Raw genomic sequence first — 14,578 nt, 5'->3', positions numbered from 1 at the left:
ATTTACTAGGCGTATTAAAGTTTATTCTTAAATAATCACCACTTTTGACACTATATATAAAGCTTTCTAATTTATTTAGAGGGTTTTCTCTTCTTTTTAAGAGCTAATACATTCTCCTCCAGAACTTCTCTCTCTGAATTTTCTTTTTAATTTTCTTCTATTATCTAATTCTCTTCTTATTATCTTCCGTCTGTAACGATATTTTATACTTTAAAAATTGTACCGATCTTCCTCTTCATCGCTTTCGACATATCCATTTTCTTGTTCGCAACGCTTCCTTTCCTTAATATAAGAACCCTTTTTGCAAATTTAAACTTTCAAATGGTAACATCACTCTTAACCATGTATTCCAGGGTATTACTTGAACAATGAATTAATACGAAAAGAAGCAATTTAATTCCTATAAGAAATAACATGTAAATATTTCTATTGAAATGATGATAAAAAGAAATCTCTGTATCAATTAAATTTCTTTTCAATAATATATGTTCAACTTCATTTGTTCCTATGATTGTAGTGTTTACAATTTACTACTAATATTTCTCAATTTTTTTGGGAGGGTACAACTCCAATCCAAATTACTTGTAGTTCATTCAATTTGTATAAACAAAAAATTGACAAACTATAATCATAAGGAACAATATCATTTGAGAATTTATTGTATATTACTAAAAAAAAAATAAATTAATATAATTTCGGATTGTTCACCTTTCATTTTATTTTTCAATTCAAGGTTCAATTAAAGGCAATGTTATAATATTTTATACATTAAAATAAATTCAAAATATCTCAAGTCCCTAATAAATTAAATTTTCAATAGCTAAAATTTATGTAAACTTGACCTAAACTAAATTTGTGCTCAAAATATTTCAAACAAAAAATTGAATTCAAAAAGATCCTAACTAAATCCGATTCAACCCGTTTATATATCTTTACCCTTTTTAAGTATGGGTAAAATATTGACACTTTTTTAAGTTTTAACTAAAGTTTCACATGGATCTATTAGTATGAAAAATAAACTGTCTATCTCAAAAATTTTCGCTAGACACATATGTCAAGTTGTCAAGATTTTGTTGATATTTTTGCTAATTTGTTGATGTAGTAATTTTTTCGAATAATTTTAATTTTTATTAATTTAAAAAATTACATAATATATAAATTTTAATTTTAATTTTAATTTTTTAAATTTTTTCCTGTTAAAATTGTTTTTCTCTCAAACAGTCAGCCAACGACGCTTCTATTTTGGACCGACCACCTTTTGGAAGGATTTGGTCATGCATGGCCATATTTGACCAGATCTTTGGCTGCGCTCCTCCAGCCTAGGGCGCACCAGGGGAGTTGAGTGCTCCGCAAGCGATCTAGTGCTCCCATGGCTTGGGGAGCACTGGACGGTGCTCCTTCCTTAAGGAGCCAAGGAGAAAGATCTAATGTTTTTTTTAAAAAATTCGGTTGAATCACGATTAGATTTTATTAGAGTAGTCTATTTGTGTCTGTCGATTGACTGGAGAGAAAGAAAAGAGTAAAAAAAAAAGAAATAAAAAAATATTTTAGATCTTTCACGGTTTAAATATTTAGGATAGATTATTTATTTTAAAAATTAATAAATTTTTGTAATTATGATTAAAAGGTAAATTATGCATTTTTACATCACCAAGTAGCAAGCAGTACTACTATCAGCTGACATTCCCTTACCCAAACAATACCAGGAAAACAAAATCCGAACTTTTTGGCAATCGAATTCCCGTCATGGAAAAGCGAATCACACAGCTCCCCAAATCCCGCAACGTCTTCTTCGACGACGAATACGACGTCGAACCCCAGCTACTCCACTCCTCCAATTTCCGCCCGATTCCCACCAAACACACCGCTCTCGATCGAGATACTGGCGACAGAGGAGTTGGGGCTTCTTCGTACGGCGCCGCGTTGATTGCAGAGATTGATAGGAAGATAAAGGAACACACTGAGAATGTTGTGTGCGTGGTGGGAGGATTGAGCGCGCGGGTGTCGCAGCTGGAGAGCAGAACGCGCCAGTTGGAGAACGCCGTTGGGGACTTGAAGGGTTCCGTTGAATTTAACCATGGAAGGGTTGAGGGGAAGATTAGGGAGCTAGGGAATGTTTTAGGAGAGGTACTCTTCATCATTTCTTGTTTATTTTGATTTGTAATTTGATTGTTTCTTTGGCTATTTGCCATTTTTTTCAGTAAAAGCTGTTGCTTGAACTAAAAATTAAGAATTTAACCAGTTTTATATTATAAACATAATGATAAAATTTAGCTGCTAGAGGTGCCAAAAATGGTGGATTTATGATTTTTTTTTTTGGTTCAATGATATGTTTTAGTAATTGCTGCAAATATAGACAGGGTCAGAGATTCAGTTTCTAAAGCTTAATTTCTTAAGCTTTAGACTTGAAACTTGATGCTAGATAGCTTAGTTATAGGATTTGCATTCACCACTCTACAACAACTTCCAATTTCCCCATGTTAAACTCTTTTATTCCCTGTCTTGGTTCATCTCGTTGTTGGAGTTTCAAGCACCTAGATTAACCATCAGCACTAGGAGTTGATTGTTTCTGCCTCTCTTTAATTTATACCACTAAGCATCAATGACTGTACAATACTCATCCGGAACCTCTGAAATCTAGAATAGCTGGTACAGCAGTTTGCTCTCACTGGTACAATACTAAGCATCAATGTTTATCCATCCATCATTAATGGTATTTTGATGGTGTAGATCATTAGCTTGTGCTTGTTGAAGCTTTGGCGGACAAGTTATCTAAACTGGGTTACAATCTCAATTTTGAGATAACTCAATTTTTTTCTTAGTCTTTATCTCCTGTATTAGGAGTCAAGAAATTGAAATTAGTTTAAATTTGGACATATTTTTTACCTTAGACTTTGAAGCTTTTTTAATCATTGCGTACAAGGTGGTAACCTCAGTCATTTTTTATGGGGCAAACAAGGCGCTGCTCTTTTTAACCCTCAGCAAAAGTGTTTTACTCAACCCATCTACCTCCTAAGCCAAAGTCAATAGGCATACATTTTGCTGCAATGGAAATTGCATTATGCTTCAATTCTGTGTGTGTAAGTTAAAGACCTACAATAGGTTATTTTATTTTTCTCTTTGACTTTTGGCTATTATTAAACACTTCTAGGACATCAAAAGTACTCAATTTAACAACCAGAGTCTTTCTCTTAAAAAAATTTTGTTCAGCTGTATTTCTCTTTTTGTTGGCCTACTATTGTATTGTATCTGCTACCACATATGCATTTTAAGTTCAAGTGAATCTCAGTAGATATTTTTCTGAATGGTGATAATTTGCAATGACTGTGGTTAAAAATCTGGTTTGGGAAATAAGTATGCTGAAGCAAAGGGCATCTTAAACATGCTGAGTGCAACTTTGTGTATGGTATTTTGCAGGTTCGTGGTGGTATTCATGACCTGAGAGATAAGCATGAGATCGCAGAGGCTAAGCTGCAGCTTGCTAAGCTTACACTGTCCAAAGTTTACCAAAGCAGTGCTACTCGGGTCGGTTCAGCTCAAGAATTGTCATCATCTGTTCCCCAGCAATCCCAGCTACAAGTTTCAGTTACTTGCCCACAACAGCTTTCTCCTCTCCCTTCTGGTGCTGCTCAAAACCTTCTTCAGCAGAATACCCAATCAAGCCATGAAGCAGCAACACCTCCACAACTTCCAACCCAATTACCTCCTGGTGCTTTCCCTTGTATTCCGCACTCTCAATCTAACTATCCACTGCCTATGCTGACTCCAGATACCACTCATCAGCAATACCTTGCACCATTAGATCAGCAGATGCAGCAACCGATTCCAGCACTAACTCAACCTTATCAACCACCACCTCAACTTTCACCAATTCCACAGTTGTCTCAGCTACAACAACAGCATCCACTTATCAATACGGTTAATACTCATGCCAATCTTCCATTAGGCTATCAACCCAAAGATGTTCCTTGTTTGCCATCTCAAAGTATCCACAAATCCTCTGTGCCACCTGCATATGAATATTTTGTGAGTTCTAAGCAGCAGATTCAAGATCAATCCGCCAACAATCCTTATAAAGAGTTGCCTTCTGGGTATTCACAACCACAGAGGATTCATAATTTGAACAATCAATATCCTTATGGTGCATCTTCTTCCGGTTACAATGGTTCACCCACAAAACCCTCCCAACTCTCACCATCTTCTGTAGTGGGTGCTGGAAACAGCTACTCACGATTGCCAACTGCTAAGATATTACCATATGCACTTCCAACTGCCTCTAGCGTGGATAGTGGATCAAATTCTAGTGAGAGTGGAAACAGAATACGAGTTGACGATGTCATTGACAAAGTTGTAGCAATGGGTTTCCGTAGAGATTTAGTGAGAGCAACAGTGAGGAAACTGACAGCAAATGGGCAGTCAGTTGACCTTAATGTGGTGCTGGATAAATTGATGAACAGCCAGGATGTATGATCTCAGAGTGGTAGCGTTTGCGAGTGAAGTAGTATGTTGGTTCCAGTGCTTGGTTTGATTGTTCCATATAGAAGATAAAATTATATGTTCCTGTATTTACACCATTCCATTTCAGTTGCATTGTGGATCAGGCACTGTATAATATAAATGTGAATACTGCTTGATTCCCTCAGCAGTTTCTTGCTTCTGTCTATTCCTTGTATTGACTAAAATTTATATCTGCTGTTTATCTCTTGCGGAAGAAACCAAGAACATAAACTTTTTAACTCAATTCTGTCTCGAGGCATTGGTTAACTATAGAACTGAATGCCTCTCTGCCTGTGCCACGACATAAGCGCATGCTTGAGATGTTTACACCACTCAAAAAGGCATTGTACAATGATCTCATCACCATGCTTGTAATGAATCACGATAAACATGTTTTATCCTTGTGTAATAACTATATGATAAAGAGTCATTCTAAGGTCTTTGCACAACCACGGATCATGGCTTGATTAAAGGTGAGAAAGTGCAACTGAGTGGAAGCCCGTCACTTTGAATAAAGGAGGGAAAATATCTTGTGTTACTTTGTGTAGTCTTTGTAAGTACCCATTTCTGCACATGATCTGGAAGCTCTCTTGTCCATTTCATGCAGATTTGACTTGGGCAAAGTGCTGAGGAACCTCAAAATTTCACTTCTTTAGGTTATCATGTTATTTAGATCCCCCCATTTTCAGGGGAGTTTAAAAACTGTTTGCAACTTAAAGATTAGATTGAAAATTTTGAATGATCTTGATTAGGTAGCTGTCTAGCTGATAGATTTATCTTGAAAAGATAATTACATGAAGGTGCCATGTTCTTTGCTTCAGGAATTGGTACTTTGCAATCTAAATGGAAGATCTAAGCCTGAGATTGGGCTTTGAAGAACTGGATTCTGCTGGTGGGGGGTGATTTGAAGGAGAGATGAAGAGCCCAGATGCATGTATCCACGTGTCATTTACCCACTAAAAAGAAGTTCATTAGAAGACAAAACGACCCGCTTCAGCAAGATTATTATGATTGGTATGTCCACTTTTACAAGTTGAGAAGGACCATCTCCTTAATTGGTGCAGCTCAAAGCTTTGAAGAGGCCTAGATTTCCATTCCTAGGCTAGACTAGACCAAGCAGAGGACCCCTTTTTTTTTTTTTCTTTTCTTCTGCTTGGGGCATAGACAATGACCAGACTTGAATGCAGTCAGAGTAGCCCTTGCAACCTTGTGGACTTGGAGGGAGAAGGTTTGCTTTTCTTCATATCCTGTTGGGATCCTGGCTGTGGATGGTCCATGGAGAATGAGACTGCCATGACTTTGCTCCTGATAAAAACACCCATTATTACAAAATTACAGCAGTCTCAATCTGGTCCCGGTTTTCGTTTTCCACAGTGCTGATTTTGTGGACCCTTAGACCCAGGCTAGACGTCCAAGCTATATTGTACACTAGGAATTTAGGTGTTTGAGCTCTTTCTTCTTTATTTCCTTCTTCTAGATTTTGAAGGAGTGAAACAATGCTGAGATGGAGACAACTCCTACCCAACAATTGAGGAAGGAAAGGACTCTTTTTCTATTTTGCAGTCTCACTGACAAAACTTTTTAAATATTAAATCAAATCAAGAAAATAAATATACATGCGTACAAATTTTTTTTACAGTGAATTACCTTATGGGATCATGGGGGTTTCACTTTCAAATTTATACCCTTTTAACAAAGGCCTATACAACAATAGGCAAAAGAAAGGAACAAAGACCAAATGTTGTTTAATGCTCATCTTACTTGTTAAAAGATAAAAACAAATTTATGTTATTCATTGATTTGTGGATGGATTCTTCAAATAGTAGATAGGGATTTACTTTAATGATAACTACATCTTACCTTCAAATCAAAAAATTTATATTTCAAATGTAAAAAAATGTTTATGATCAAGCTAAGGTTGTTACGAATCTTTTTTTTTTTTTTTAAAAAAAAGCAGTATTTATTGTCATTTTTTTGCAATTCGTTATAAAAAAATATTTATTAATATTATTATGATTTATCGCAAAAATAAACACTTATTATCGTTATAATTCGTTAATATCGTTACAAAAATATTATCCTTAGAGTATTTGTTGTTTGCTTATTGTGTCTATATGCGAATCGAATTGAATCCATTGACTATTGAGAATTCGATCATAAAACAACTTTTTAACGAGATTTGGTTTTTAGAATATTCAATCTTTAATATTTCCTCTTGCGATTTGTTATTATGTAAAATTTGGAAATAGGGTTTCCAAAAATAAGCTAATTTTTGGAAATTAAAACTAGTTAGGAGAGAAATATCTAGGCATACTTTACAAATGTAAAAGAATATTTACGATCGAGCTACTGCTGTTGTTACGAACCGTTTTAAAAAAGTATTTATTGTTGTTATTTTACAATTCGTTATAGAAAAACATTTATCGATACTGTTATATTTATTATCATTATTATTTATTATTATCGTTATAAAAATATTATTTTTATTGTATTTGTCGTTTACTTATTGTGTCTATATACAAATCATATTAAATCCGATGACTATTGAGAATTTGATCATAAAACAACATTTTAACGAGATTTGATTTTTCGAATATTCGATCTTCAATATTTTCTCGCACAATTTGTTATTGTGTAATTTTTGTTTGGAAAGTATAATTCTTGAATATCACCATCATAGTTTTTGTCAATGTCAATATCTTCTTCAAATCAAAGAGGAGACATCCATGTGTAATGTTTTTAGACTTTTTGTTGAATTAGTAATGCATTTTCTTCCAAACATCCCAAAATCCCCAACCTTTTTTTGAGTACAAGACATTAAAATTGTGAAACAAAACCTAGAAAAAAACATTTTCTTGGGAATTTTAAAGAAACTTTATTCATTCTTGGGAAAAGAGGATAGGAATTGGAAAATAAATCAAAAAGCTTAAAACTTAAAAGCAGAAGCTTCCACAAAATCTGACAAACAAAAGGAAAAAACCAAGTAAAAGAAACTCTTTTTGCCTCTCTCGAGAACCAGCTAATCAAACACTATCTTATAGATATCAGTCCAAATCTAAAACTCCAGTTATTTTACAACTCAAAAACAATTTGACAGCATTTTAAAAAAATTAAAGGCAAATCCCATAAAGAAAAGATCAAAGGAGTTGAAAAGCAAAAGATAGTCATAAAGGAAAAAAGCTGCCTGGAAATGAAAAAAACAGAGGAGATGAAGTGAAAGCAGCTTTTCTCTTCTTAAAACAGAGCACTTCCCCCCACCAACTTTTTTTTATCTCTCTCGTACTTCTATATAGCCCACTCTACATCAATTTATGGAACAGTGAATCTACACTTGTTAGTGCCCTCCTATTGTTTTCGAGATCTGGGATTTAACAAAAAAAAAAACTGGGATTTTTCCAGGAAAAAAAATGGTATAGTGGGATTTCTCGATTCCGGAGAAAATCTCATCCGAAACTATTTGCCGGGGAGTTCTTCCTGTACACCCTGCAGTTACATGGTTCTCTTTGAATCTATTTTTTTTTCCCAAATCTTGCATGTTTTGGTTCTCTCAAGAAGACAATAAATACCAATGTATTGATATATATATATATATATATATATATATATATATATATATATTTATTTATTTATTTATTTTTTGATGTTTTAGTCACTTGAAATTTTTTCTTTTTTCTTGAAATCTTTAATACTGTAGAAGCAAATTCCAATTCAGCTACTTCATTTTCATGCACAAGAAAGGACTCTTGAGAAAGGGTTTCAAAGGTCCAGCCAAAACTTCAAAACCATCTCTCAAAATCGTCCAAAATCTTACTAATTTTTTATGTTTGTCAGAGTTGCCTTGAACCTTGTTCAATCAATTACTCTGTAACTCCCCACCCACAATTTTTTTGGGGTATTATTTTAGTTCTCACCATCCATTTGTCAATCCATACTTTTGTTTTCATCTTCTCGGTTTTACTATAAATCACCCCTCTTGCTTTGTCAGTTCCTCACACTTCACTTCATAGCTCTCTGTTTCTTTTCTCTGTTGCTTCAAGTCCTCTGTTTTCATGTTGCAGTTTTCGTTGAGAGAGATGGCAAAGTTTTTGAGTGTTTTCTCAGTGAGGAACTTGCTGGTATTGTCACTGGCTCTGAATGTGAGCTTAGTTTTGAGGGTCTTGGTCTTACATGATTCTCAAAATGGGAGCTTTAATGGCTTCTTTTTTGAGAAGCAGAATGGACCTCAGGAAGAGGCGCATGCCAGCAAGAGAGCACGTCTCTCTTCCTCTGTTTCCTCCTCCTCCTCTTCTCCTCTTACGATGGCTCAAGGTGACCAAGATAGAGTTATCAATCTTGATCAGTAAGTGTTTTTCTTTTTCATTTGATCACTCTGTTTCTTGTTAATTTGTCCTCTTGTACATTAGTCTCCCTTTGCCTGTTTAACATTTCTGGCAGTGCAAAATATTAACAATTTTAGCAACAATTTGGCTTAGCTTAATTCTTAATACATGACAACAAGGTCATTTCATGACAAGAGGCACGCAGGTAACCGGTGATTTTGCATCCCAAAAGAGTCAATGATGGCTGTCAGTGTAATATCCTATAAATGCTTGCTCAGTTTCTTTTTCTTTGTTTCTTTTGGTTTTGAAGTTTATTTTATTGTGCTGATTCTTCTTAGTGCTGCTTGGATTCCTATTCCTTAACGTGGGCTAAGGGTTGTTTTTTCAACTTTTCCCAGTACTCAGCTTGTTGCTATGCTGAGGTAATTCATTTGGCACCACGGTAGACAAAGACAGCTCCATGTGTTGAGTTTTTTGGGATTTTCCATGGTGCATGTTGAGAGCTAGGGTGCCCTGTCTGGCTAATTGATGACTGCTTTTGTCATCTCTCTGTTCCCAAATTGAATGAGTGAGTTAGTAAGTGAGTGTGCTATGAGAGAGAGAGAGAGAGAGAGAGAGAGAGAGAGAGGCTAAAACAAATTGCAACATGGGTGGTGGTGCACACTTGACATTTTGACCACAGAATCATCATTCTGCCACCTTACAGTTTGTGGACCTCTCAAATTGCACAAATGAAAAAAGAAAAAGGAAAAAAATTTGGGTTTTCAACTTTCAGTTTGCAGCAAGTGGGATTCCCCGAAGGTGCATAATAGCACGAGGCACTATAGGCTTGGAAGTAGATGCATGTCTGTGTTTGTGGGGGCCATGTGAGTGACCTTGGTCCTTGGGCACACTGCATGCAGCCTCTTTCTGGCCTTTGGCTAGATCTAAGAGACTTAGCTTGCCTGCCTTTGGGCTTTGCCTTTGCCTCAGTGATCTTTAAAAACCACCTTGGCCGCCTAAATTGTTAATTACTTTTTAAGCTCCTCTTTCTGGTGGACTGAAAATGCAAATGTGGGGTTGTCTGGATCTGAGCACCTTGAAGGTGGGTCCTATTTTAGATGTGTGCCAATAATGAAGTCATCTCTTGGTCTTTGCCTTTACCACATCACACATTCTATGTGTCCATCTGATGCGAGCCATGCATACACATGTAATCATTGATCTGCTGATGAGATGGACCCCCCCCACTGCTTGCCTCTCCCCCCATACCTACCTCCATGCATTTTTAGATTCCCAAATGGCAGCCTGATGTCAGATAGCACTTTCTATCCCACTATTTTACCACTATCCTATACTGTTTTTTAACAGTTTCACCTTATATGTATTCTTAGTGGAATGTTGGCACCAAATTTGTTACTTGTTACTGCCACTTAGCACAACATCTGTTGGTTTTTTTATTTAAAAAAAATCACCCTGGATGAAATTTGTTCACAGGATCATTCTTCACATGCATCAACAGTTTTTTCAATACTAGTGTGAACTGATACTACTACTTGTAATGATTTCTTGTTGTTTGACTTGAGATTATGATAAATCTAGGATGATCCCGCAATAGTACTTGGAAGTTAAAAAATATATATTTTATTTTGCTCAATGCAGTGGGGATCCGACTATGTACGAAAACTATTGGCAAAAGAAGGGGGATGAGACCACCATTGTTATTCCTGGATGGCAGTTCATGAGCTACTTTTCTGATCCCACAAGCCTGTGCTGGTTCCTAGAGCCTGAATTTGCGAAGCAAGTTGTCCGATTGCATAAAGTAGTGGGCAATGCAGTCACTGAGAATCGGCACATTGTTGTTGGAACGGGTTCAACGCAACTCTTCCAAGCTGCCCTGTATGCGCTGTCCCTCAAAACCGAGGCAGAACCCGTTAGTGTGGTTTCAGCAGCCCCTTACTATTCTGTAAGAGTAATATCTAAACCTTGATTTTCTTTTTGTTTAATTTCAACTTTCAATACTGTCAGTTTCATCTCCTCGAGCTTGATCCTGGAGGAACTGAAACATGTATTTTTAAAGCATTCTGCAAATCAGCTCCATGCTGGTTTTAATTAACCACTAATCATGGTAGATCGATAAATGCTTCCTTTATTGAAATTTCTTGGCATGGAAGTTAATGTTTAATAATGTCGGGCTGCTCTGCAAGCTTGCAGAAAAAATTTATACTAGATTAATATTTCCTGTCCCCTGCTTGTCTATATCTTGCATTTCAGTATCCAGTGGTGAGATCTTTTCATTAAAACATTTTGCCTTCCTGTCTTCCTGCATCACTCTCCTTCCCATAGAATATTACAGCCAATTATTCATCGTACCAAATATGAAATTGAAAGATTCTTACATACTTTGAATTTAGACAAGGACAAGCACTCTTTCCCAAAATTTGGATCATGTTTCATCAGATACATGTATCTGCTGCTTGCTGAGAGCTTTTGAGATATTTTCATTTGACTTCAGTTTCGTTTGATTACTTGCAGTCCTACCCTGTGATTACTGACTGCCTCAGGTCCGGGCTTTACAAATGGGCCGGTGATGCCCGGAGCTTTAGCAAAAATGGCCCTTACATAGAACTTGTTACCTCCCCCAACAATCCTGATGGCTTCGTTAGGCACTCTATTGTAAACAGGAGTGAGGGGATATTGATACATGATCTTGCCTATTACTGGCCACAATACACGCCAATATCCTCTCCGGCCAACTATGACCTGATGCTATTCACTGTCTCAAAGAGCACCGGTCACGCTGGGATGCGCATTGGGTAAGTTGATCATATTTTACCTGGTTAAGTCATTTTCTTTGCAAGTGATGCTGGTCATTTTCTCACTTCTGCATCTTTCAGGTGGGCACTTGTAAAAGATGAAGACGTTGCAAAAAGAATGACAAAATACATAGAGCTTAATACCATTGGCGTCTCAAAGGATTCACAGCTCAGAGCAGCCACAGTTTTGAAGGTTATCTCTGACAGCTGTGAAAGATCAGATGAAGAAGGTGATTCCTTCTTCGAGTTCAGCTATCACCTTATGGCCAAGAGGTGGAAGCAATTGAGAGAGGCAGTGCATCAGAGTGGCCTATTTAGCGTGCCTGACTTTCCCCCCCAGTTCTGCAACTTTCTCAATAGGGTCTTCGAGCCTCAACCTGGTGAGAACAAGGCAAAAAAAAAAAAAAGATTTTTTTTCATCAATTTCCATGGATCAAAGTTTTCTTGGCTATACATACACCACCTGAGACTAAACTTACCTGAATTTTCTCCTTTGCAGCTTTCGCATGGGTGAAGTGCGAAGGAGAGATTGAAGACTGCGAAAGCTTCCTTCGAGGCAAGAAGATCTTGACGAGGGGTGGCAAGCACTTTGGGGTTAGCCCTAAGTATGTCCGGATAAGCATGTTGGATCGAGACAACAATTATGACACCTTTGTAGAAAGGATGTCTACAATCCAATCATGACATCCGAGACACCTCTGTAAGAACAGGGGGGCAGAAGAAGTCAGCAATTTTTTTGTAAATTGGCTAACAAGTTCAAAAATAGCTTATTTTTCCAATTGATCTATTCGATAAAGCTATCAATTTCTTTGTGTGCTCTATAAAGTTAATCATATGGAGGCCTGAATGGGCATAAACATGTCAATGCTGCCATGAATGCTTGTATGTCTGATGGCCGACAGACGCATTCAATCGATTTAAACCTGTGTAGGTATCCCAAGGAACATGAACTTAGGCCTGAATGTCTATTCCCATTTACTTTAAAAGGATTTCCACTCCTCTGAAGGAAATGGTTGCCAAAAATTGAATTATTCATTTACATTAATTGAAAACAAAACCAGTAGTTCAAAGACAAAGTGATGCCACCTATCTGTGACTATAATGCAAGCAATGAAAACTATTTGTCTGAGCCATTGTCATTATTACAGATGCATGCAAAAAGGAAAAGCAAAAGAACAGATTTATTTGTTTATTAGATATCTCCACTTGTTCTAATGGCATGTAAATGGTTAACGGGGGCTTAAATAAAAGGAAGGGATGGATCAAATTCATTACCTGAAGCACATACCAAAATGGCCAGAGTTCCTTGGTTGATGAACAGCGAAAATATGGTGATCAGCGGATGGCTAGATCCTGAGGATGTACATCGTACACCATCTCCTTGCTTTCCTACTGTGCTTGATGAATCCCTCCAGGTTATTCAAGGAAGCCTCAAGCTGAATGTAAATGCACCCTCTTTGTCACAACTGCATATGGAGTCTGAACCCAAACCTGGGAAAGGTCTCAGGGTGACACCCATAGAAGAAGTTGTAGCACTGGAGGGAACTGCCTCTGCCATGCGTGTAATTACACTCCACTTGTTTCTTCCAAGAGCCTGATGGATCCTTTCAGCCACTGGGTAGCGAACAACTAGTCCCTAGCTTCTTTCAACAGATCACCATTAATCTGATGCTGCTCACCATGTCAAGGAACATCTACTGGCCATTTTGCTTATTAGTCTTTTTCGATATTGGCTCAAATGCCTACACAAATTGAAAACAAGAAAATTATATCAGATTTGGAGTGAAAATATGACTCGTTCTGATAATAGATGTTACATGCTAGACTCCTCCAGCAGATATTTCTAGGAAGAAATAAAGTAGAAGTGTGTGTTTATGAGATTACCTTGATACCAAGAAAGGAGAATGACCAAGAGAATTTCTTAGCATTTGCTGTCTCCATTGGCAAACAATTTCTTTGAGAGAAGAAGATGATGAAAGACAATCTGATTCTATATCAGGATCTAAATTATCTTCCATCTTTGACAAAAGGATTTCTAAGCTTTGTTCATGATTCAATTGCGAGGTCATGATTGAATTTATAGGCCATTTGGTGACATTATTGAGGTAAGAGACGGAATTGAAATATTTTTAAATTTAAAATTATACATTTTTCACGTGACATTTATTGTCTTAAAAAAGACGTGTCAAAATTCTATTTGTAAAATAAATAAATAATAATTAAATTAAACATATCACAAGAATTTGAAACGTTACTAGGTGCTTTTTTTAACATTTAAAATCACATTTAAATGTTTTGGAATTTATTGAAACGGTTTCATTAAAATTTAATATGAGATGTATTATCCAACAAAAACATTTTACGTGATTCTTAAAATAATAATCAATTATAATTTATAACGTCTCGTGTTAAGTTAGAGATTCTCAAATTAAAAACACAGTTTTACGTGAATATATTTAAATACGCCAAAAAATATATTAATTAAGTAAAAAATAAAACATCTTCACGTGATCTTTTAAAAAATAATTGGTTACAATTCGTATCGTCTCAAATTAACGATTCTCAAATTACAAATAATTTCACATGAAAATGTTTAAATAAGTTAAATTAAGTAGAAACTAATGTATCTGATATATATCTTTAAAATAATAACCAATTGCATTTTATAACGTCTCATATTAAGTTAGAGATTCTCAAATTATAAAAATAATTTCACGTGAATATGTTTGAATATGACAAAATATATTAATTAAGTAAAAAGTAAAACATATTCACGTGGTTTTAAAGAAAATAATTGGTCACAATTCATAACGTCTCAAATTAGCGATTTTCAAATTAAAAACAATTTCACGTGAAAATGCTTGAATAAGTTAAATTAAGTAGAAAGAACGTATCTGACATATATATTTAAAATAATAATCAATTACAATTTGTAACGTCTCGTGTTAATTAAGAGATTCTTAAATT

At 35.8% G+C, this 14,578-nt stretch overlaps 2 protein-coding genes and 1 long non-coding RNA gene across 4 annotated transcripts; 2 read left to right on the top strand and 1 right to left on the bottom strand.

Annotated features, from left to right (window-relative positions):
- The first annotated feature begins 1,648 nt into the window (after positions 1-1,648).
- On the top strand, positions 1,649-4,655 carry LOC18604013 (uncharacterized). The gene is made up of 2 exons (XM_007036299.3): positions 1,649-2,127; positions 3,418-4,655. The coding sequence occupies exons 1-2, from the start codon at positions 1,747-1,749 to the stop codon at positions 4,468-4,470; spliced, it is 1,434 nt and encodes a 477-aa protein (XP_007036361.3). The 5' UTR covers positions 1,649-1,746; the 3' UTR covers positions 4,471-4,655.
- A 2,983-nt stretch (positions 4,656-7,638) lies between these two features.
- On the top strand, positions 7,639-12,390 carry TAR2 (tryptophan aminotransferase related 2). Of its 2 annotated transcripts, XM_018118310.2 has the most exons (6): positions 7,639-7,993; positions 8,556-8,836; positions 10,458-10,761; positions 11,331-11,611; positions 11,693-11,991; positions 12,111-12,390. In XM_018118310.2, the coding sequence occupies exons 1-6, from the start codon at positions 7,991-7,993 to the stop codon at positions 12,293-12,295; spliced, it is 1,353 nt and encodes a 450-aa protein (XP_017973799.2). In that variant the 5' UTR covers positions 7,639-7,990; the 3' UTR covers positions 12,296-12,390. The 2 variants fall into 2 exon arrangements, with proteins under 2 accessions (XP_017973799.2, XP_007036360.3); XM_007036298.3 differs by lacking the exon at positions 7,639-7,993.
- Positions 12,391-12,562: 172 nt separating this feature from the next.
- On the bottom strand, positions 12,563-13,643 carry LOC18604011 (uncharacterized). The gene is made up of 2 exons (XR_001927254.2): positions 13,496-13,643; positions 12,563-13,353 (listed from the first exon to the last, which is right to left on the bottom strand). It is a non-coding gene; the product is annotated as an uncharacterized LOC18604011 (long non-coding RNA).
- Between the last annotated feature and the right edge of the window lie 935 nt (positions 13,644-14,578).

Source organism: Theobroma cacao, chromosome 3 (genome assembly GCF_053813885.1).
Source record: "Theobroma cacao isolate CCN51 chromosome 3, ASM5381388v1, whole genome shotgun sequence".
Classification (NCBI taxonomy): Eukaryota; Viridiplantae; Streptophyta; class Magnoliopsida; order Malvales; family Malvaceae; genus Theobroma; species Theobroma cacao.
The sequence above is the reverse complement of the archived record's forward strand: the minus strand, read 5'-3'. Positions and strand labels throughout refer to the sequence as shown.